This window comes from Leiobunum rupestre, chromosome 4 (assembly GCF_980474605.1).
Source record: "Leiobunum rupestre chromosome 4, qqLeiRupe1.1.hap1, whole genome shotgun sequence".
NCBI lineage: Eukaryota > Metazoa > Arthropoda > Arachnida > Opiliones > Sclerosomatidae > Leiobunum > Leiobunum rupestre.
Window position 1 is genome coordinate 42,848,311 of NC_143387.1, and position 23,642 is coordinate 42,871,952.

Genomic DNA, 23,642 nt, shown 5'->3' on the forward strand with positions numbered 1-23,642 from the left:
CGGGTCTTGACAAATTTAGTTGGTTGTTTAGATAGGGTAATTTTTCGAACGCAGTATACAGGTAAATGATCAGAGGCGCAGAAAGGAAGCACGCCACTATCAATGATTCGAGACGGGTGACTTATATAAATATGGTCGATTAATGTTCCGGATATTGGTCGTGTAACTTCTTTAATTACTTGTTTTAAAGTTGCAGTGGCTACTTAATTGGAGAACTTTAGTGTTGTTGGACTTAGATCGCGGTCTAAGGTCGCAATTGAAGTCTCCCAACAGGACAATTTCACCAGGAGCATTAGTTAAAAATGCAGCGTAGTTATCGTCTAAAGTAACAGGTTGCGGGTTGGTTAGATTGCCATAAGCCGTACGGCCAGCTGGGGCCAACAATATATAAAAATGTGCTACTTGCGTTCCTGGATCCTTAGTAGATAACCTTGAAACAGTCGCTTGTAGTCTTCCCATGCTGCTGCTGGATTCTTTGTCCCCAGGTTGAAGTATTCTGGGCCTCAGAATGTAGCAGACATAGCCATGTCAAAAGGCGGAGCTCCACGCTTGGTCAAGGTACAGAAAATGGAAAATGTTATTTGAGTGGAAAGTTTGGGAATTACTTCTGACAACATGAAGTTAAGTATAGGGTTCCTAATAAAAGATAGGATTTAATCTAGGAGCAGATCGCCAAGCTTTAGAGTGGCCTAGTAATCATGATTAAATCATTTCAATCACGATTTTATCTTTTCAATCTCGATTTCATATTCTAATTTTTAATATCAATGAACTTAATGAAATACCCCGTAAAATACTAAGACAAGTGATTTTCTAAGGGTTTAATAATAATTTTTCAGGTAAATATCGAGTAAATATACAATTTTTATCACAGCAAGACCCTAAATACATGTATCAATTATTGTATATAGATTTTAAATCGAAATTTAATCATTCCAATCGATATATAATCATTCTAATCGAGATTTAATTTTAATATATATATAAATATAATTATTTTAATATACTGTTAGAGTATTAATTTTTTACTTCGCAGTTGTTTGTAAACTTTTATACAAATACTTTAATTCAATATTAGGTATAGTTTTTAAATAAAACATCGTTATTAATTTCATTAAGTGCCATTAGCCACTCACAATAGAGTAATGTCAACTTAACTGAAAAAAGAATAAAAAATTTTCCCTGTACTCTATAGTGAGTGTTACCACTCTTCGCCACGGGGAGGCTGCACTTGGGAGAGCATAATACGAAGATTAATTAATCTCAAATCCTACTTTTTAAGTGAAGTAAAAACTGGGGTAAAAATAATCTCCTTTTATAATAAATTTAAGCAACTAAATAAATAAGCATTGAAATATAAAACCATTCCCAATGGATATAGAACTAAATTTACTGTACATAATCAAAATCATTGGCTAACTGTCACCAGAGTTACGAAAACCTAGCTCTAACATTTAAGATTAATTTGACCGTGATACACTTTAGGCTAATTATTTGCGACATATCACACTACAAAAATACTGGGTATCTTTCTTATCATATAAATGCATATCTTTACGTTTAACTCCAGTGCATTTAAGATGAAACCATTTTTTACACTTATTACATTCTACTAGTTTTTCCAGATATTCATAATGTTTGACAGTTGATTTAACTGATGGAATAAAAATTTGTCTACAATTATCAGTACAATAAAGCTCATATACGATGGGGTTAATCAATTGATTTTTACGTGGCCTAGTGTTTTTAATAATTTCTTCGGGTTTCTTTACTAACCTTCCTTCTAATAGACAATCTTTAACGAAAGCTCTTATGTCTTTTGGCTCAATAAATTTTGAGGACTTAGGGTCCAAACCAGCTGCTAAGCAATAAGCAAATGCCAATGAAAATGGGCCACAACCAGTGGCGTAGATAAGGCCCCCGCAGACCGCGCAGTGCGGGGGGGCCCCGGAGCTTTAGGGGCCCCCTAATTTCATATCAAAGTATATACTAGATACCGGATAAAATTCCGAATATAGTTTTGCGTGGGGGCCTCGCAGGTCTTAGCTACGCCACTGGCCACAACTATGTCCATCAGATTGACGATCAACTTGGACCACTTCCATAGATAAAGTTTCCTTTGGGCATTTTAAAATATTACATATTTGTTGCAAAAACTCGATTGGAAATATACTAGGTAATGAATTGTAAATCTTTATCTCCCCAATATCACACCCTATGGTGGAAACAGTTAGCCAATGTTGTTTTGAGCCACAATGTAAAACTTGGATCATATCCTTAGGAACAGTTTCGAAGCTTAAACCAAAACCATTCATAGTATCCTGAAAACAATTTTTGTCTGGGTAAGCTTCCTTTAATAATAAACTAAATGCATAAATAATCCTATTAGTATACCACTGTGTTTCACTATGTAATATTTCTATATCCTCTACCGTAAACTGAACTCCTTTTACAATTAAACTATCTATGTTGGTTTCACTGTCATCTAATAATCTAGGTTTCTTACCAATAGATCTGCTTATAGTTGAAACTGCCCGACGTTTATTTACATTAATTATTTCCTGAATAGGCTTTGGTTTAGCTGTATTTCTGCTTCTGGTCGAACCTTTTTTTGGTCTCCCCCTGGGGTTTTGAACTATAGGTATTTTAATTAATCTCTCTTGGATTGTAAGTGTGCGGCATTTGCTAATCCCAGAGGACAGTCTTAAGACTGTCCTCTGGGTTTAGCAAATGCTTGTCCTGTTCCATAGTCAATTGAACTATATTCCTCGAGTAAATAACTATCTACATTCCAAACTACATGGTTGTCAAAACCCCCCTGATAGCATTCATCGTGCTCTATTACAGAATTCTCTTCGCTCTCTAAATCCTTACCCTCCTCATCACAATCACTCCCACCATTATCTAAAGCTAGGTATGGTATGTCCTTATTTAGTTCTAAAGCTGTTTTAAGTTTCAAAAGTAGATCGAAAGTTTCAGAGTATTGTTTCATACCAGATCGAGAAGCTAAATTATGTATTTCATTAATAATAGGTTTTAATTTACTGAATTTTTCATTTTGTCCAAGTACTATATTCTTTCTAATTTTAGCAGGTTTCTTTGAAACGGAATAGATTGGGAAACTACTGTTATTTAATGCACTGCTAGTATTACTGTTATTGTTTTGCCATCTCTTACCAATGAGGTTTTCAGTAAACTCGGCCATTCCTAAATGTTTCCGAGCAAAAAATATATGCCTACATGGTAGCTGATTTTGATTATTAAATGAGCATGAGCATTCGTCTATCTGATTGGTCAATGTATATTCAACCCCCTTTTTACTTTTAACTGTAATTGGTTCATTGTTTTCGTGTAATGTGTAAGAATCAGCTGAATTTCCTGACTCTAACTGTTTAAAAACCATTCGCACAACTTCAGCTGAACAGCATGCCGCAATTTGTTTGTGAACAGTACTCTGTATATACCTAACATCTATAAATTTCTTAGTCTCCCTATAATTTTGATAACTTATGTCATCCTCAATGGCTTTGGTAAATTTAATTAAATCTTTAACTGTCTGTTCTAGCTTATTAGTGGACTTAAGAATTAGTTTTAATTTTTGATTATGACTCTCTAACCTATTATTAGTGTTATTACCCAAGTTTGGTTTGTCTTGACGAAATGCGTGAGCCCAATTTTCCTTGCAACTATCCCAATTCCTTAAAAAATATGAAAAAAAATCTTCGCTGGCAATCTCTTTTAAGCTACTTTTATGTTTGTCATAATTTTCTTTTTCACGTGCCATTAACGTACCCTCAAGATGTGTGATTAAGTTTTTCCTATCTTTATGATTACCTTGACTAACCCTTTCCTTAAAGACCTTTTTGACATGCCAAGAACAAAGATTAATTGTGGCTGCAGGAAAATGTTCTAAAACTACAGCTTTTTCTATTTGACATTTATCTAAAACTACTATTTTCGTGCCTGTTGCAGTAAATGGGTTATTTTTCACAAAAATTGATATACATTCCCCAATAAACTCTGTATTTTCCTGCCTAACAAAAAAATAGGCGACTGGCCTGCCTTTTGTAGATTGATCTTCACATAGTAAGACATACAGGGGATATCCTTCTACATTAACTTTATACGTGCCATCCATAAATAGAATATCATGAGACTGTTCACACAAATCGCGCATGCTTTTAGTCTGAATTATTAAACTTCTAAAATTCCCATCATCGTCCATATTTACTTCCCTCAAATCATTTTCTCCCAAGTCTTTCCCAAGTATGTCTATTAATATTTGGCCCTTACTTCTACCATTATTTTCTATGTTAGTTTTTAACTGTTTATGATTATAAATATCTTTCCTAAGTATATGTTTTCCACTATCTTTATTTAAACGCTCTTGAATAACTCTAACGGGAACCTTTGATTCTAACATATCATTTACTTTTTCTACTTCCTCTGCATTTAATTTTCTTTGCTTAGGGTTAAACTTAAACGATGTTTCATCTACAACGTGATTATGTTCTAAGCAAGCTGTATTAATGTAATATTTTTTATCTGCTCTGCGAGAAATGTTTATTTTCATAGGACAACCAGTGGAATTAAAGGTTTGATGCGGTCTAACACCGGTACTTTTACTAACAAGATTCTTCTCATCTCTCCAGTTGACGCATTTATAAGTTACTTTATCACACTCTCCCCCTTTCATAGTACTACGTACTTTTGATATTGAATGATAATTCTTTTTAGCCCACTCATCTAGCACAGTTTTAAGGCTATCTATTGTTTCAAAACAGGCACCCCTATATATAACCGAATCTTCAACACCACCTCCCCCATATAATGTAAAATTATTCTCTAAACTACAAGATCTCACTGTTTCACTAACTATGCAATCTGACGAAAACACTGGATAAGCTAAACTATCTGATGGAAACATAAAGCAACCCCGGCACTGAGAATAGAAGTAATAACAAATTACTGGCAGAAGAAAACCCACAACCGAAAGGTAGCTGAAAGAGATTAAAACCAAAAATATTAGTAAACCCAAAAGTGTAAGTACTTGCCAAAAAGAAGCAAAATCCAATCCGCAGGAAGGCGTTGATGCAGGGACTGTCCCACTGGCAGGCAACGGCTGAGGAGGTGCTGTGGCAGCGACTGTCCCTCTCTGAGAACCACTGGCAGGCACCGAACGAGGAGGTACTGTTGCCGACACTTGACCTTGAGGAGAAAGTGCTAAAAGAGGAAAAAAACGGGAGCCATAAGGGCTCGCTAGGGGAAGAGAACTGGACACACCACGGGGCTTGGACGAACGAACAGGTACAACTGACCAAGAGTCAGCGTACTTAGGAGAGAACTGACACGGAGGCTTAGGTTTAGGAGCAAGGGATACAGAAGCAGATGCTACCCGCTTAGAACGAGTAGACCTACTTGGGGGAGACGACACAAGACGTGGAAAGGGAGACAAAATTGACATGGGCAGGGGCCCATGCCAAGGAGAACAAGCAACGCCAGGAACGACCAGAGACTCCGCAACGCCAGGAACGACCAGAGACTCCGCAACGCTACAAGAAATACATGACTCGGCAATAGCCGGTACAGGATTACGTAGAATGGGTCCAAGGATGGCAGGTCCCATGTACCTAAAGGTAATATTAAGCCGTGGAAGCTCAACATTCTCCCTAGGCACACAGTGCTGCCAAGCTTGTTGGCATGTTCCCTCCATTACCAGGAGAGAACCCGCATTCAGCAATACATTGACACCAGAAGCACTTTTACCAATAGAACGTAGTTGAAAGGTTCTACTTACCCCAAAGGAGAGTGATGCAATGGTACTGTGGACACCACGCTCGTCGTCTGAATGCCATCCTACCGAGTCACCTCCATTCCTGTAGAGGTTGATGACAGCAGCATTGAATGAGACGCCAAGGCATTTTTCAACCAGAACCTTAAGGGAAAGCAATCCTTCTGGCCAAGAGTTATCAGCTTCATGATGAACCTTCCCATACCCATAGGGAAAGGAACCCCTATAGGCAACTCGACGAGGAACAGGCAAATGCAGCGAAAAATCTGCATTGAATTCTTTAGACAACAGTCTAAAAAAAGAAGAAGCTTCATTAGTCTCCATGAAATCAGGGTCCCATAGGACTGATGCTGGGGACATTCCTTTGGGAACGACCAAGGAAGTCCTACCAGGAACCAGCCCCCTGGGAGCAAGATGAGGACCAAGACAAAAAGCAGGCATATCTAATAAAAGCTAACTCCTACGCTCAAAATCCCAAACTAAACTCCTACGCTCAAAATCCCAAACTAAACTCCTACGCTCAAAATCCCAAACTAAACTCCTACGCTCAAAATCCCAAACTAAACTCCTACGCTCAAAATCCCAAACTAAACTCCTACGCTCAAAATCCCAAACTACACTCCTACGCTCAAAATCCCAAACTACACTCCTACGCTCAAAATCCCAAACTACACTCCTACGCTCAAAATCCCAAACTACACTCCTACGCTCAAAATCCCAAACTACACTCCTACGCTCAAAATCCCAAACTACACTCCTACGCTCAAAATCCCAAACTACACTCCTACGCTCAAAATCACTAACTACACTCCTACGCTCAAAATCACTAACTACACTCCTACGCTCAAAATCACTAACTACACTCCTACGCTCAAAATCACTAACTACACTCCTACGCTCAAAATCACTAACTAAACTTCTACACTACTATAAACGCAGTGCAAAAAAGCTCCAAAAACGCAGTGCAAAAAAGCACCAAAAACGCAGTGCAAAAAAGCACCAAAAAACTCCTTAGGCCAAAGTTGGAATAAATCTGAAAGATAACAATTTGAATCATTAGAAACTACAGATGTTACAAGAATTATTTATTAAATAAAAGTTTTCAAAAACATAAATTTTAGGAAATTACTTAAGTTTTATAAGAAATGGTATTAAGCAATACGTTTTAAAACCAGTAAAAAATTATATATAGACAATATTTTAACTATAAATGAAGGAAGCATGAAATACTCTTTCGAAAATCGCGAAAATGAAGTAGAGTTACCGAGTTTTGGAACTACGGTAACATGGACTAATTAACAACAGGGACGGTCCGGCCTGGGAAAAAGGTAAAAAGAACAAGCATCGACGCACTCTAGCGGTACTCGCGGGCATAAAAGGAAATGCTTGTATAGGCTGGTGATTCAAAATAACCGGGGGGGGGGGGGGGAGAGAAAATAGGGAAAGAAGCTTCCTTGGAATGCTTGGGCCTTGGAATTTAAAAGTTGAACCATGAGATTACCATGCGGTGCTAATATATTAGTCTTTTAAATTAATCGTCGTAAAAATTTAGAACGTCGAGCTTTTCCGATAGTACATATAGTAAAATATTCTGCTTACCGTCTGAAAGCAATTCCCAAATTTGTTACGGTAATTATTATCATCATAATATAATATTATTCATAAATATAAATGATTGTACCAAGGCTTAATAGTTGTTTACCTTTTTTTGATGATGAATAATTTCCGAGATAATTTCGAATCTATCTTAGAATCGGAGGTGGAAAAATATCATTTAACTATACCAATTATACTAAAATAATAACTATAATTATAGTTATTTAACGTGATAACATGGATGGTTATGAGAGACGTTTGGGGTTTCCTTTGTAAACAACAATCTGAAAATTCAAATCCCAACCGCTAAAACCGTTAAAAATCTGTTTCCTGTTTATGACGTTTGAATCACCAGGATAAAAAATATTTGCCAGGCAACGCTGCTGAACGCGTTAACACTTTTTTTGGGGTCTTTATAGGGAAATGTTATAGATCTGGACCGTCCCTGTTGTTAATTAGTCCATGACGGTAACGACTGGTCGTTAATGAGACCGATTTCAATGTTTTAAAAGGCAGAGTAACTAACCTAACTAGCCAAATCAGTTGAAAATTGGCTTAACAATCACGAAAGAAGGAAAACAAAACTGTTAAGGGGAAGAATGCTATTAAAACGGAGCGATTTACAAGAGGATTTAAAACGACCAAGTTGTTCGGTTCAAGGAAGAAAAAATTGCGGAGTGAAAATTAGCCTAAGTTGTAACTAGGAGTAGTAAACACAACACCCCTACCACTGTTTACTACTCCTAGGTTGTAAAGGGGACGGATATATTTGTTGTAAAACGTAAAGGACCTAGGGAGAGTAAATTATAATTAAATGCCGTTTTAATTTGACTACACGTGTCATGGGTTCCGCTACGCGGAAAGTGAACATTTGTCGTTCGAATAACGGGTTTCATTTGGTATTGTAGCGAGTTTATACGGATTTAAAAGGAATAAATAACATCCAAGTTAAAAATCACAATTCTGATTACGCAATAAAACATTCGAGAGTAAATTATAATTAAATGGCCGAATTAAAAGTTGAAGGGTTGAATTTATTAATTTTAAAACAAAAGAGATTAAAGGGTGTAAAAGGGCATATAGTATTATATAGAATTATAATTAAATACCCTAGTTTTAATTCGAATACACGTGGCGTGGGTTCCGCGCAAAGTAAACATTTGAATAAGCCGTTAGAAGAACGAGTTTTTAGCTTTGATACCGTAGCGAATTTAATGGATTTAAAGTACCGTAAATTAGAATTTAAATTTCTTTGTTTCGATTCAACTACACTGCGCCTCCTTACGCGATTGGTTAGACTTATTAATAATTATTAATCATGTAAAAGGGCATAGGCATAATAAAGGATGTAATTAGTAAATCAGAATTAAACGTCCTTTGTTTAATTCGAATACACGTGGCGTGGGTTCTGCGGAAATTAATAGTTTGGATTTATTCATTTTAAAACTACAAGGAGTTTTAAATATAAATAATTAAGGATGTAAAATGGCATAGACATAATAAAGGATGAAATTAGTAAATTATAATTAAACGTCTTTTGTTTAATTCGAATATATTACACGTGGCGTGAGTTCCGCGGAAATTAATCGTTTGGATTTATTCATTTTAAAACTACAAGGAGTTTTAAATATAAATAATTAAGGATGTAAAAAGGCATAGACATAATAAAGGATGAATTTAGTAAATTATAATTAAACGTCCTTTGTTTAATTCGAATATATTACACGTGGCGTGAGTTCCGCGGAAATTAATCGTTTGGATTTAATTATTTTTAACTCCTTGTGAGTTAAAATAATACCTAAATTATACAACCTAAGCTTACAGGCTATTTTAAAGTACCTATAAAAATTTAAAAGGGAATGGTATTAAAATATACATAGTTAAAAAAACCATTGTTAGAGAAGATTAAAAAATATACGTCTAACTTACTCAAATTCGGTCAAGAGAAGACAGAAACGTGGAAAAATATTTTTAAAGAAACGGCCAAACAATTAGAATTGAAAGAAGTTATTTCATTGGTCAATGCAAGGTCACGTGGTTGGGACTGTGAACGTAGCATACGAGCTAGATCCACGGGGTGTGGATGCAGCAAATTGACTACGCTCACGGGGTGTGGACGCAGAAAGTTGGCTACGTTCACGGGGTGTGAATCTAGACTCGGCCGTGTTAAAATTTTACCGGGAAACCAGGCGCACACAGGACGCTTCAATTGTTGCCTACGTTATTATCAAGGCCCGTGCGGCCTATTTTTCCACGATTATTTTTACGACATTTTAGTTCGCAAGGTTTCACCGCTTGGCGCGCTCCGAATCACTTCATTCTCCACCTTGATAGTTTAAAATGTTTTATTTCGCGGGTGATTTTGCAAGGTATTGAACCACATGTTGCAATGTGCAGAACGTTGGGAATTTTTTTATTCGAAAGCTTTGATGCTAGCAATCGTAAAGGAAGGTAATTTGATTTTAATTATGTTTTTTAATATGCTAATATGTTTATTTATTATTTTATTCTATAACGTTCTAACCTTATCGTTTTATCTAAACTAGAAATTATGGCATAACTATTATTTTAAAGCTTAAATATTCTACTAAAATATTACAACAAAGGCTTAACGTTAACTAATTTCAAAAATTGACTATTGCATAGGATTATAGGATATAACCAAACATGGTTGTATGTATTGTTCCAAATTGCAAAGCAAGTGAAAATTCAACCTATGGCAAGAAATCTAAGAAATTGAAGAAAAGTGGGGAGGATGAACCTGTAAGTGTCAGCTTCCATGCGTTTCCATGAGATTTTGAGACGAAAATGGGTGTCTGTGATATTTTCAACAAGCAACAGTGATGATGTATACAAATATTTACAAAAATTTGATCCCCCCAACCTGTCTACGCCACTAAAAATGTGTATAAATACTATTGTATCTTTATTTCTTTTTGTAGAAATAGCAAGCTCCTCAAACGCTGAAAAAATACCAAGGAGGGCAACTTCCATTTCACCCGAAGAACGAGATATGTTAGTCAAAGGGATGGCTAAAGATGTAAAAACTAAATTAACATCCGGTTTGCTAGGGACTCTTTCAAGAATGGAGAAAATAACTAAAACTGGTAATACTTTCATTTTATATTCAAACTTATTATTACCCATATTAATAATTCAAAATTGCACAATCGCTTTGATTGGAGGGTATATAGTTAAAGTTGCTGAAGAAAATTCTGAGTGCTGGGAGTGTCTGGACAAGCTAATACAGCCAGCCTCAGATTCACCTCTTCTTACTTTAATACGAGAGAAAGACAATGGGGGACTCAAGTATCCCAGCACACTGTTAATTAACTTGCTAGTAGAAGTCACGGCATTCATTAAACATTCCCTAGATATATTTCCTCGGGTCTACGTACTTAGTACATATTTAGAAGTCATTTATCCGTACTTTAAAAAACCATTAAGTTGTTCATGTGACAATGACAAAGTAACAAAATTGTTACTAGAGAAATATATTAGACCTCTTTTATATAATCACGCTCGTGATATATCTGATGTAATGGAGAAAAAGAAAGCGTCTAAAGGAAATCCTCTGTCGTGTAAAGTTAAGAAAGTTTAAAAGTTTAGTTTTTAACTGTTTAAAAGTAAAAATAAAAGTTTTAAAAGATCTCCTAATTATTCTGTCTCATAAAGTTAAAATTTTTGGTTTTAAAAAAAAACTAAAAATAAACTAAAATAGCTGTCAATTTACTAAATTTGTATAATTAAGTTTGTTTCAGCTGTATATTTTATCTTGCTTAATTTTCCTAATTTTAGTACAGCCAAATTTTCGAAATTTACAGAAGGCCCCTTATTTTACAATTTCAAGAAGAAGTGATTCAGAGCGCCATCTGTAGCAAACAAAATGAAAAAACAAGCCGTCGCGGTGCGTTATTGTATTCCCCTCTAATGGGAGCGTGCACGGGCCTTGATAATAACGTAGGCAACGCTTCAATAAAAGATACTTGGTTTGGTTTCTACCATTGAGTTGGGAATAAATAGAGGTACAACTAAATCTGGCTGGCGCAGGACCAATTTCGTTCAATATGGAGAATCTATCAACTATATCGTTCATCCGTGGCGGCATCTGTCTCTAGTGGTGGCAACTATATTGCAATAGAATTTTTGCGCGAATCATATAACTTTACAAAATATAGATGGCGCTACCGCCTAATTATAAAGATGAATTTCGTACAGTCTTCTCAGAACAGGTCCCACGTAACCATGGCAACCGAAATCGTAATTGTAATTCTAGCAGTATTATTCCCAATTCAATGGTTTCTACTCCCCTCTCCAAATTCATATGGGAAGGAGCTATTTCCGGTAAGGCAAATTTAAGCCAATTGTAGCCGCGTTTTTGCCCTCATGAGAATTTTGCGTCAGATAAGAAACGCGTCGGCTCACGTGTATAAGCACGGCCAACTTTGATTTCTCGCACATCTCTCTCGCTACAGCGGCCAATCTCATTCGTTGACGTTTCTGCAAAAGATGTGTATGACGTCAGCGCCCCTAGCGGATTATTATTTTTAGTATAGTTTTTACATAGGAGACAATATAACCACCTAGCGCGGCGCTGACCTCCTACACATTATAGTACAGTTTATAGGGGGAAAATCCTTGCTCGCGGAATTTCGACGAATGTGTTGGCCGTAGTAGCGCGAACAGCGCGTGATCAAAGTTGGCCGTGGTATAAGGAACATACTAATGTCAATTTTCGATAATATATTTTAAGGTAAAATATATAATATTACTAAAACTAAGTATAATAAGATAATATTGTTATTATTATCATCCTCTTATGGTATAAATAATTAAAATTATATGTAATATTTTTAAAACACCGGGCCATTTTAAAGCTTCTCATGGAGGCAGAGTTAATTCATTTCGTAAAAATTATCTTTTGGAAAAAGATGAAAACTCATTCATTTAGAACTAAACATATTACTTTTGCAGTACGGTATGCAACAAGTGTTTCCTTTTAACCAGGTAACGTTTTTGGCATGTTAAGGCTTAGCAAAAAACCGATGTTACGTTCGAGAAAGTTTCCAGCTTTCTAATATTTCAACAAGCACTATATAAATAATAACTTATGAGTCCTGGCTGTCGGAAATATTACTTCTTGGCAATTTCTGGGATGATGTTTTATTTAAGCAAAGAGTATAAAAACTACGTAACCTAGAGATATAATGACGGTCGAAAGCAGTAAAGGAAGTTGTAGCGACCGGGGGGGAAGGCACTCAGTGAATTTGCGCTTCAAATTTCGGTACCGCAGCGCCACTACGGCAGTATTTAGTACAATAAATAATAAAACCGGAGAAAAATGGCAGTTACGGTGTTGCGGAGGTGCTAAATTTGGCATTTTGGATATTTAATTGTCTAATATCTGTCAATTCAAAAAAAGTGACAGTAATTGGTTACTGTTTCGTGATTTTTTTAGTTAGAATTTGTGGATTCGTTGTTTCGGTGTTTATTTTCAAAAAGTGAAGAATAAGTCGTTTGTTCTCTAACGTTGCCAAGTCCTAAAGCTAACCAATTCCTTAAGGAATTTTCCAGAATGTTGAACTAAATCAAAATGATTGCCACTTAAAACTGCCGTAGTGGCGCTGCGGTACCGATATTTGAAGTGCAAATTCACTGAGTGACTTCCCCCCCGGTTGCTACAACTTCCTTTACTGCTTTCGACCGTCATTATATCTCTAGGTTACGTAGTTTTTATACTCTTTGATTTAAGCGCCTTATTACCAACAACAGGAATCCATAACGCTACTTGGAATGAATAACGGATTTGATTCCCCGCCGTTGTGACGGAACATAACAGGCGGAGTTTATATGCCGCAAGGCATTTCACGTCACCGAATTTTACGTCGTTTAAGGCGGTATAAACGTTTTTGGCCCCACCCAGAATGTTCCGCCACAAAATACCATAGGGGATATGGGGAGATATTCATTCCAAGTAGCGTTATGGATTCCTGCCAACAAATATCGTAGTCACCCATATAAATAAATATTGCAAAGTGTTATTGATTCGTCGGGGCCGTTTTCATTTCCTCTAACACCAGAGTTCAACGAATTTAGCTCGCACTACATAACACAATGTTTCAAAGAGCAGAAATTTTGTCAAAAATTAAAAAATGATCCGTTACAAGTAATATTTACATTTTTGTAATAAGGAAATAATGGAGATTGACGTAAAGTATTTAGATGTGACCCCTAGCAGCGAATTCACCTTCCCTGAAGGAACCATGGACACTTCTCGCGTAGCCTTCTACAACACTATCGTAAAAGAACGACTCATGTTTCGGGGAATTTTTTTCGTGCGCTAAAAGTAGAAGGGATGTCACGTGTTCAAGCAAATTTTCCGGGGCAAGTCACGAGAGCTTTACGTCACTAACGAACGTGTGACATTATATCAAAGATAATTTTAACTCGTACCCTAGATTCGAATACTGAGAGCTTTCCCATTGACGGTTTTGTTACGAAGCGTTTACCCTTTTCCGGCACGTGACCTCAGAAAAATCGGGCTCCATCGGTTGCGGTAAGGCGCAAACCATGGAGCGAATTTTTTCTGAGTTCCAGCGGGAAGTGGGTAAACGCTATCGGCAACGCGCGGGAGAGTGATTTCGAATCTAGGGTACGAGTTTCAATTATCTTTGATTATATACACGGTATTTTCCTGGGCGCGTCCATGTTTTATTTTCCCCTTTCAGCCCCATCCTAAATTACGGTAACCCAAAGAGTGGATGCTAGACTCCCCGCTGGGAGTAAAGGCAATGGTCGACGAGCAGGAGGTAAGTAAGAGTGGTAAAATAAAGGCGCGAAAAAGAGTGTATTGAAAAGAAAAAACCGCTATTATAATTCAAAATGCTCGAAAACGGAGGCACGTAGAATTTCTCACGTCACGTGACATTTTATTTGCCTCTGAAGTGAAAGCCAACGCGGCCTGGTGAGAAAATCGCGAACTAGCCCCATATGAGCTTCTACGGAACTTTAGCGTAAACTGAAAAGTGGCCCGAGAGGTGTCCTCGAGTAGTTCGCCCATGACGGAACATATTATGGAAGAAGCGAGCGAAGAACTAGAGAATTAAGAGTGCCTGACCATACCTTAGATATATAATAAAATAGACCCCCGATTTTACACCTAGCAGTTGTAAAAACTTCGGAAAGCGCCTTCTATTGGTGACAAGATTAAATAAGAAATTATATAATCAAACGTGATTTCACGAAGGTCACGGCTGTCGAGAAAATTATTCTTTGGTAATCTAATGAAGGTGCTACTTAATTTAAATTATGCAAATAAATATATTAATTCGTAGAAAATGAAAGGTAGACATATCGAAAATTATATTATTTTAAAATAAATAATGAAAATTAAATTAAAATAAATATTAAAATATAAATTTGAAATGTAAATAATATTTGACCGAGGCTTAAAAAGTAGGTTAATTGGTTTGAAATTTCAGAGCTCTAGAGCTAACCGTTCTAGAGTTTTTAGGAACGGCTAAAAAGGACAAACTTTAAGACTTATAGCTATAGTCCCCTAGGAGGGGTATTACAATCACCGTGTCTGTCGGTCTGTCTGGGCTGCGAACTCATTTTCGGAGCAAAGTGTAATCGCTGCGTACGCAGTTTCTTAGAATTGGGGAAAAGGTTTTTCCAAAAGCGCCCTCTTTTTGTCATTGGGTGTATTATAATTTTCTTTTGCGAATTGTTATTGTACGTGAAGAATCTTCGATGTTTGGCGCGTTTAGTTAGAAATCAGGCCCTGGACACAGAGTTGAAATTTCAAAGCTCTAGAGCTAACCGTTCTCGAGTTATTAGGAACAGCTAAAAAGGACAAACTTTAAGACTAAAGCCCAGTTCACACTATACAATTAATTGGGCCACTTAATTGAAACCAACTAATTGTAAGCAAGAAAATTTTAGTGTGAACAGAAAAAGTTGGAACAATGGTTACAATTTTTCTGTTCACACTACTGTTCAATTTTCTTGCTAAACACGAGTAGAAGAGTATAACATTTTTTCAACTAAAACTTAAAAACTAAATTTAATTTAAATTAATATTGAAAATATACAAAATGTGTATAATTAAGTATATTTCAATATCCATTCATCAATTAATAATAATAATATTTGTGGAAATTAATAAGGGGTGATCACCCTTACCTCCATGGACGTGTTTTCTTATCGGCTTTAAATGTGTGATACATTTTCATTAATGTGTGCGTTATAAGCCGGGAATTGTTAACGGTAAGGTGTTTTTGGTTTTTTCTATTACAATTTTCATTACCGTGGGTATATGGATTGACTTTTTATTGATTCCTAAGTATTAACTTGTTACTTATTTGGGTTATTATTATATATTTTTCTTGTTTGTTGATAATGTGGGGGATAATTCATGTCTACGATTTTTTATTTGCATTGATTTTTATCGGCTTCGTTGGGTTGTCGTCATGACCCCCGTAGTTTTTTATTAGTGCTTACACCAAGTGGTATGGTATTACTCTTAAGTACCCAAGACGCGCTGTTCTTTGGGACGTGTTCTCCCCCTTTTCGTGACGCCAGCACGTGAGGTGGTTCAGGGGGCCGTTGCGAGCGCGAAAAATCCTCGAGAAAATCGAAGAGAGAAAAATTTGAATTTTATTTCTGCTAGTGGCGCCCACTAGTGTGCCAAACGGGAATTAACGGGGCGGAGGGTTAGGCCCGAGGTTAGGCCGTTTCTCTTGTATAGGAGATTTTGGGGGAAAGAATATTCTAAACTAACCCCCTCTCCGCGAATCGAGCCGAGCCTCGGGAATCGAGAGGAAACTCGAGAGACATTCGTTTTTTTCTTCCCCTTCGGTTTTCTAGTAACCGAGCACTAAAGCGTAAGCCTACCGAGGCAATGGTTAGCATTCATTTTTTGTAGCAGGTAGAGGTAGTACTATTTTAGAGAGAAAGAGTTTGGCACACGGACAGGCATGGCCCCCATAGAACCCGTTCGAAGTTGGGTACTTACAAGGAGACATCCCGAAGTGTAACCCACCGATTTTGTTCAAACTCGGGGTATTGGTAGACCTTCATGTATCATGAAAAATCCTAAAGGGAATTTATTCAATGGACAACCCCCCCCCCCCCCTAGGAATCGGTCAGAATCCCATGTTATTTTCAATGGGAAAATTTCCATTTGTTGTTGTCAAAAACATTTTTCGTTGCCATGACAAAACGGTTGTCCATTGAATAAATTCCCTTTAGGATTTTTCAAGTTACATGAAGGTCTACCAATACCCCGTGTTTGAACAAAATCGGTGGGTTACACTTCGGGATGTCTCCTTGTTAGAGTAATACCACTTATGCTTTCACTTATAGTTTTGGTTTTCGCTTTAACTTTTGTTTTTCCATATAAATTTGATTGTTTAAGACCTATAATACAATTAGTTGGTTTTTCTCTATAAAATAGTATATTTTTCGTTTCGTGAGCGTTCTAATAATTTAAAATTTTGTATTTTCTATTTCTCATTTTGTTGCTTTGGTAATTTAATAACGTTTTGGGCCTAAAGTTGGTTTTTTGTTCTATTGATATTGGAAATTTGTTTAAGGCAATAACATTTGTAATATTTATAATTAAAATAAAAAATAATCTACTGGTTGGGATAGCACCGGGTAAACATTTGGAAATTGGTTTAATGCAATAACATTTGTAATATTTATAATTATAATAAAAAATAATCTACTGGTTGGGATAGCACCGTGTAAACATTTTTTTGGAGGACGCCTTTGAGGGCGAAATATCATTGAGTACCGTGTCCAGTAGTTAATACGCCCAAGGGCAAATTCTTCCGAGGATAAGTATATTTTGGCAAGCTTGCCAACTTGTTTTTCTCGACTTCCGAGCACGGGGACGTGGAGGGGGGTGTTCGAGGTGGAGAGGGAGGGAGGGAGGAAGGGGGTGGGGGTGACTGTTGTGGCTCCCCCTACCTCACGTGCTGACTCTTTGTTTCCCTTATCTCTTCTCTTGAGTTCCTTGCTAAGTTGCGCCCGTCCCGACCTTTAAACGTTTTTATCGGGTTAGTGTGAAATTCGTAGAAGGGGAGGTTTAATTGGGATTTTTAAGTAGTTCTCAGGACTTTTTGCTACGCGTGTTACGTTTTTGCTACGAGTATTAAAGCTAGTTTTTATATAAATATATAAAAGGTACAATACATATTACATACAAGTACTATACATTTGGTCAAATGGGAATTCGGTCGTATGGAAAAACTCATACAAGCGAATTACCATACGACCGAATTCCCATTCGGCCGAATCATATGATTTAGACGGATCTTAACCTATCCTAACCCAACGGTTTGAAAGAATTTTCGAATTGCCTCCAAAATTCGTCTGTTGCTGACGTCACCCAGATGAGCTACCAGTGATTTTCAATAGGATCTCATCTCAGTGACGTCACGATGTTCGTTAGCAACGAAGTTACCAACCTTAGCCCTTAGCAACCACAGCGTATCGAGGCAACCTTTTATAGCCTAAAATTAACTAACCTTGATCCTAACCTAACCTTACCTAAGCTCAACTAGAACTATAGCCTATACTATGTCTTTAGTGTCGGTTTGACTTATAAAACGTGCAATGTATTCTAAGTATTGGCGCCACCCCAACCCCATTCTTGCTATCACGATATAGCCGTCTAAAACGCAACCCAGAGGACAGTACCTAGCCAAACGCACCTAGTATTGTCCAATCCGATATTAATCCAACCTACTAAATCAGATATTACTTAATTCGGTTGAATGGGACCCCGCCAACATTCGTGCTATTTTTATAAATATATTGGATTGATTCGGTCGAATGGGAATTCGGTTGTATGGGATATAACCCTTTCAAAGCAAGTCAGTTATTAGATGTGTATGTTTTGAAGAGTTCCAGAAACATCAGGGTTTGATATAATTCCCAAAATGCCCCAACGCCGTGACACTAGGTGGTGGAGCGAGAAAAAAAGGTATTAATTTTTATAGAATTAGGTTTGATTCCATAATTATAGCATTGCACAATATGGTAGAAAACGGATAACCCGAGGAAGCCGCTGAGTGTTAATGGAAACTGTTGCAGTAGCTAGCTTAGGTGTAAGAAGGTCTGAACGGTTTGACGTAATTTGGAATGAAGCTGAAAGTTGGAAGAATCCTGCCATGTTCAGGTACAAGCAATGCCCTATTAACCCATGCCAAGGTCCCTAGGCTTCGAGCTTCTTTGGACCCCTAAACCCTTCAACATCCCCCTCCGAAATTGTGACGCGTGGGCCCCTGCTCTTGGTAGGCCCTATGTTTTAGCTTAATCAGTCTTATGGATAATGCGGCACTGGCTACCGGCTCTTAGCAGCGAACCTTTAAGTTTACGCAAACGGAAGATAATACCCAATGCTAGGTTTCCACTAGCACGCGTCATAATGTATTTTTCTTCACGTGCGTTAAAACTTTTGTACGTTCCAAAGTTGAATGACTCGCTTTACGCGCGCTAGTGGAAACCAAGGCTTACAGGAGACTAAAACATTGCGTCAATACTTCCATTACTGAAAGCGGAGCAACAGAAGCAAAAACCCTAACTGACAAGGAGACTACGCGAGGTGGTTATCACCGATTTTGTTAAAACTCGGGGGTTAGGAATACCTTATGGTAGTATGAAAATTCCCAAAGGGAAAAGTTGCAATGGGCTTTAGTTTTCCCCTGGCAACCAGGGGAAGGGTGTATCTCAGGATACTACCCTCCCTTCAACAAGTTCAGGTCGTGGGTTTGTCTTGGAAGAAACCGAGCCCATGTTGCTAGGGTCTGCCTCCGGCAGTACCCAGCATTAAAAGCCAGTGTCTACCAAAGACAGTACCCCGACGGAGGGAAGCAAGGTAAGTGCTTCCAATGCTCGTACTCGCAAGAGGAACAAGCGTCGAAAGACACTCAGGAAGTTGGCCGAAGACTCTTGAAAGGGTAACTCCTCTTCAAACAAGAGAACAAGAGAGTCGGATCAAGACTCTCCAAGCTCTCAACAACAGGCTCCCAAAAAGTCCAAGCCACTGAGCTTCAGTGAAGCTGTGGGTTCGATGCGGATGGCCATCATAAAAGAAGGCTTTCCCTCGAACTGCTTAACCGAGGCAGAAATGGGAACCATCCAGCGTGGAGTTCTGGAGAGGATAGACGGGATACCCTTGGGTAACCCTCTTCGTCAATTCCTGGTTTACCTGTGCAAGGATGACTTCACAGGTAAATGGTTAAGTCAGGAGTTCGACCGCAACGAACAGGTTCTCCAGGGAACAAGGCTTTTGGTAACAAAGGCCAGTGACCTGCCGAAAACTTTTAAGGTCGTTCTCCGAACAAGGGACGTCTGGACGAAGGACCCTAAAGTTCTTCTCAGGCGTTTTCAAACCTTCAACGGTGCGCTGAACACCAGCTGTTGGAAGGTGCTGGGCAAATCCGAAGAACAGGCTGCCATTCGTTGGATTTTTCTAATGGATGGTGAGTCGGTCAACGCCATCAAAGCGGCAGGATTTGCTGCTCAGACAGGTTTGGATAGGGGAATCTTTAAGATACTCAGTACCCCAAATCAAACTTCAGTCGTAAGTACTGTAGAGGGTGTGGTTAATCCTACACCTGTTAATGAATATGAGTCTCGGACGGTGAACCTTGGATTGCCAAGGGTAAAATCCTTGGTCTTAATAGTGCAGGTAATGTATTGCTTGTGTATTGGTACGCAAGGATTTCCGCTCTCAATCTATCACTCTAGGGATACTGCCGTGGTTAAAATCATTTCCCTACCGTTGATGGGAATGATGAACTCATGCTGGCATCTGCTTACTTTCCTTACGATGATGCTCTGCCCCCACCATCACAGGGGGTGACCAATCTGGTCAACCACTGAGCGGTCGGGAAAGAAACTCATTATAGGTTGTGATGCGAACGCTCATCATGTTATCTGGAGCAGCAGCAACTGCAAGTATCGTTGATCGTATGCAACATGCCATTATCGACTCCTACCACCGTAATTGTCCGGTGAAGTCTACCAACCAGCCAAGGCTAGTTCATTGGTGGAACCATGAGATTGGTAGGCTTCGCAAAGAGTCTAGGAGGCTTTTTAACAAAGCTAAGAGGTCGGGTGACTGGGTTGACTACAAGCACACCCTCACTGCATACCATAAGGCCATCCGCGAGGCCAATAGGGACTCGTGGAGGAATTTCTGTGAGAATATCTCTGATATTCCCAGTACGGCAAAGTTAACGAAAGTTATGGCCAACGATAAGACTAAACATCTTGACACTATTAAGTTGAAAGATGGTAGTCATTCTTCGTCGGGTAAGGAGACTTAACTCATATGTTAGATGCACACTTTCCTGACTCCAGAATTACTAACAGTACTGATTCTGACCACTTCCCATTAGGATTGCACGTACCAAAAGGGAAGACTGGGCGGTGGCGAATAAAATTGTCACGCACTCCAGACTTATTTGGGCAATAAAGTCTTTTAAGCCCTATAAGTCTCCGGGGCCGGATGGGATAATTCCCATTCTGTTGCAGGAGGGCATTGATATTATCTGCCCAATGTTGAGTAGAATCTATAGGGCTTGTATTGCCCTTGGATATATTCCTAGCACTTGGAAACTTTCTAGGGTGATCTTTATTCCGAAGCCAGGGAAATATAATTATCTCGAGGCTAAGGCCTTTAGGCCAATCAGTTTGACTTCCTTTTTTCTAAAGATTTTGGAGAAATTGGTAGACAATTATATTAGGGGGGAGGTTATTTCTCATACACCTCTCTCGACGGCTCAGAATGCCTACCAAGAGGGCAAATCAAATGAGACTGCCCTTCATGGCATAACTAACTGCATTGAAAGGGCTATTAACTTTAAGGAAATAGCGTTAGCAGTTTTCCTTGATATAGAGGGCGCTTTTGATAAGGTGTCCAGCGCAGTCATCATGAAGGCTGCAAAGCGCTTTGGCATTAATGACACTCTGTGTCTTTGGATCAAAGCTATGCTGACGAATCGTGTGGTGGTATCCTCCCTGCTTGGTGAATCCCTTATGGTCACCACCAGCCGTGGTTGCCCGCAAGGTGGTGTTCTATCACCTCTGCTGTGGTGCCTGGTTGTGGATGAACTTTTGGTGAGGCTAAACAGGGATGGGTGCCGCTGCTTCGGCTATGCCGACGATATCGCCATCATCTTTACGGGAAAGTTCCCCAACACTATTAGCGATTTAGTAAGAAGTGGAAAACTGGTGCAAGGAAGTTGATCTTACAGTTAATCCTAATAATACGGTTCTTGTTCCTTTTACTCGTAAAAGGTTGCAAAACTCTTTCAATGATATCTCCTTATTTGGGACTATTTTGAGTGAAAGCACGGAGGTGAAGTACCTTTGTGTTATTCTTGACAGCAAACTAACGTGGAAGCCTCACCTTGACTCTATAGTTAAGAGGGCTAAGATGGTACTTTGGAGAACCAGAAGTGCAGTTAGCAGGTCATGGGGACTTAGCCCTAAAGTGGTCTTCTGGCTGTACACCATGATCATCAGACCATTGCTCTCCTATGCTGCAGTGGTCTAGTGGCCTAGAGTCCGAATCAAGACTGTGCAGAGCGATCTGCGCACCCTACAAAGGCTGGCTTGTGTCAGCATCACAGGAGCTATGAGAACAGCCCCAAGTTCTTCTCTAGAAATTATCCTGAACATTCTTTCTCTTCATCTTTTCATAGAGGAAGCTGCTGCTATGGGAGCCTATAGGCTCAACCAGAATGGTTGGTGGAAGGCGAATATTTGGGATAATAGCCACACCAAGATCTACCGGGAAATTTCAAGTCAGCTACCTGTCTACCTAATGGGTTCTGATTTGATGGCTACGAAGTTACGTTTTAGTAAGCCTTTCAATACTTATTTTCCAAGCCGTACGGAGTGGGCCAATCATAGTACCCTCAGGACCAGAGGATAAATCGTCTGGTTTACCGATGGGTCTAAGACCCACCCTGGCTCTGGTTCGGGGATGTATTGTCTTACTAGCAATCTCGGCTTCTTTGAAAGCCTTGGTGTTAATGCTAGTGTTTTTCAGGCGGAAATTGTCGCTATTTGCTTCTGTGTTGACTTTTGTCATAAAAAGAAGCTTCATGGAAAGGTTATCCAAATTTATTCGGATAGTCAAGCCGCCCTCAAGGCTCTCAACCAGTTTCAGGTTTCTTCAAAACTGGTTTATAGCTGTTTGAATCTCCTCTCGGAGCTAGGCACCAACAATAAAGTTCAGCTCTATTGGGTTCCTGGCCATCGGGGGTACTATGGTAAAGAGAAAGCTGATGTCTTAGTCAAGAAGTGGGCAGAGGCTGGGTTCTTTGGTCCTGAACCTGCCGTTCCTATCCCCTCTAGCATAGTACGCGGCCTTATCTCTAAATCCATGACTGAACGTCAACTCAAGCTTTGGCTTGAGATGGATGGCCAAAGGCACGCTAAAGAGTTTATTTCGGGCCCCTCTAGGCAGAGAGCTAAGGAGCTGCTCTCGCTTTCCAAATCTAATATCAGGTTGGTCATTGGCTTACTAACAGGTCACTGTCTCCTTAACAGACATCTTTACCTGATTGGAATCAGTGATGATCCAATCTGTAGGACATGTCGGGCTGAGGAGGAAACCGCATCTCATGTGCTTTGTAGGTGCGATTACTACGCGGCCCAAAGATTCAAGCATCTTGGTATGCATCAGCTGGAAACTTCTGATTTCTATTATATGCCAGCCAAGAGGATTCTCCGGTTTGTGTCGGATATCGGGCTCTTTAAGTCTTAAGGTTTGGGGTTGCACAATGGACCTCTGGTCGAAGTGCGCGAACGGGCATGTCCATAGCCCTTCACCCCCTTTCACTAATAATAATAATAAGGGACGTCTCAAATAATCGAGGTTCCGACTGAGGGAAGGAGGTTACTAGTGCTGGAACACCGGAGTAAGGGACGCCTTGAGTCAGTTAAATAGTAATATTTAATAGTAATACTTGCAAAAAAGGAAAGGTTAGATAAATTAATTTATCAAAACTGCATTCATTTTATTAGAATTACATATAATAAAATAGAAACCAAAAAATGTTAATATAAAAGTAAAGCTTTAAAAATAGTACTATATCCAAGGTTCCCATCCGCTATAGGTTCTTCCTAAAATTTTTGGGTCTGTTGCTTGATTTATGAGACATAAAACCTGCAAAAATTTTAATTTGGTTTGTTAAGTGTGGGTCAGGAAAAGCAACATAGCTTCATA

The 23,642-nt window shown here is 38.7% G+C and overlaps 2 protein-coding genes across 2 annotated transcripts in view; both read right to left on the bottom strand.

The window, feature by feature from the left end:
• Window positions 1-2,704: 2,704 nt before the first annotated feature.
• Window positions 2,705-9,544, bottom strand: LOC149947890 (uncharacterized). The gene is made up of 2 exons (XM_090170980.1): window positions 9,317-9,544; window positions 2,705-6,824 (listed from the first exon to the last, which is right to left on the bottom strand). Exon 2 carries the CDS (start codon window positions 6,230-6,232, stop codon window positions 2,705-2,707), a length of 3,528 nt encoding a protein of 1,175 aa, XP_090027106.1. The 5' UTR covers window positions 6,233-6,824; window positions 9,317-9,544.
• Window positions 9,545-23,410: 13,866 nt separating this feature from the next.
• The window catches only part of LOC149947891 (DNA-dependent protein kinase catalytic subunit-like), a 37,574-nt gene continuing 37,342 nt past the window's right edge, over window positions 23,411-23,642 (bottom strand). The window contains exon 88 of the mRNA XM_090170981.1: window positions 23,411-23,582. Within this exon, the coding sequence (XP_090027107.1) occupies window positions 23,505-23,582 (78 nt within the window). The 3' untranslated portion in view covers window positions 23,411-23,504. The remainder of the gene's footprint in view (window positions 23,583-23,642) is intronic.

Excerpts from the sequence above, each read along its gene's own strand:
- LOC149947890 (XM_090170980.1), bottom strand. The coding sequence starts at position 6,232 with ATGCCTGCTTTTTGTCTTGGTCCTCATCTTGCTCCCAGGGGGCTGGTT.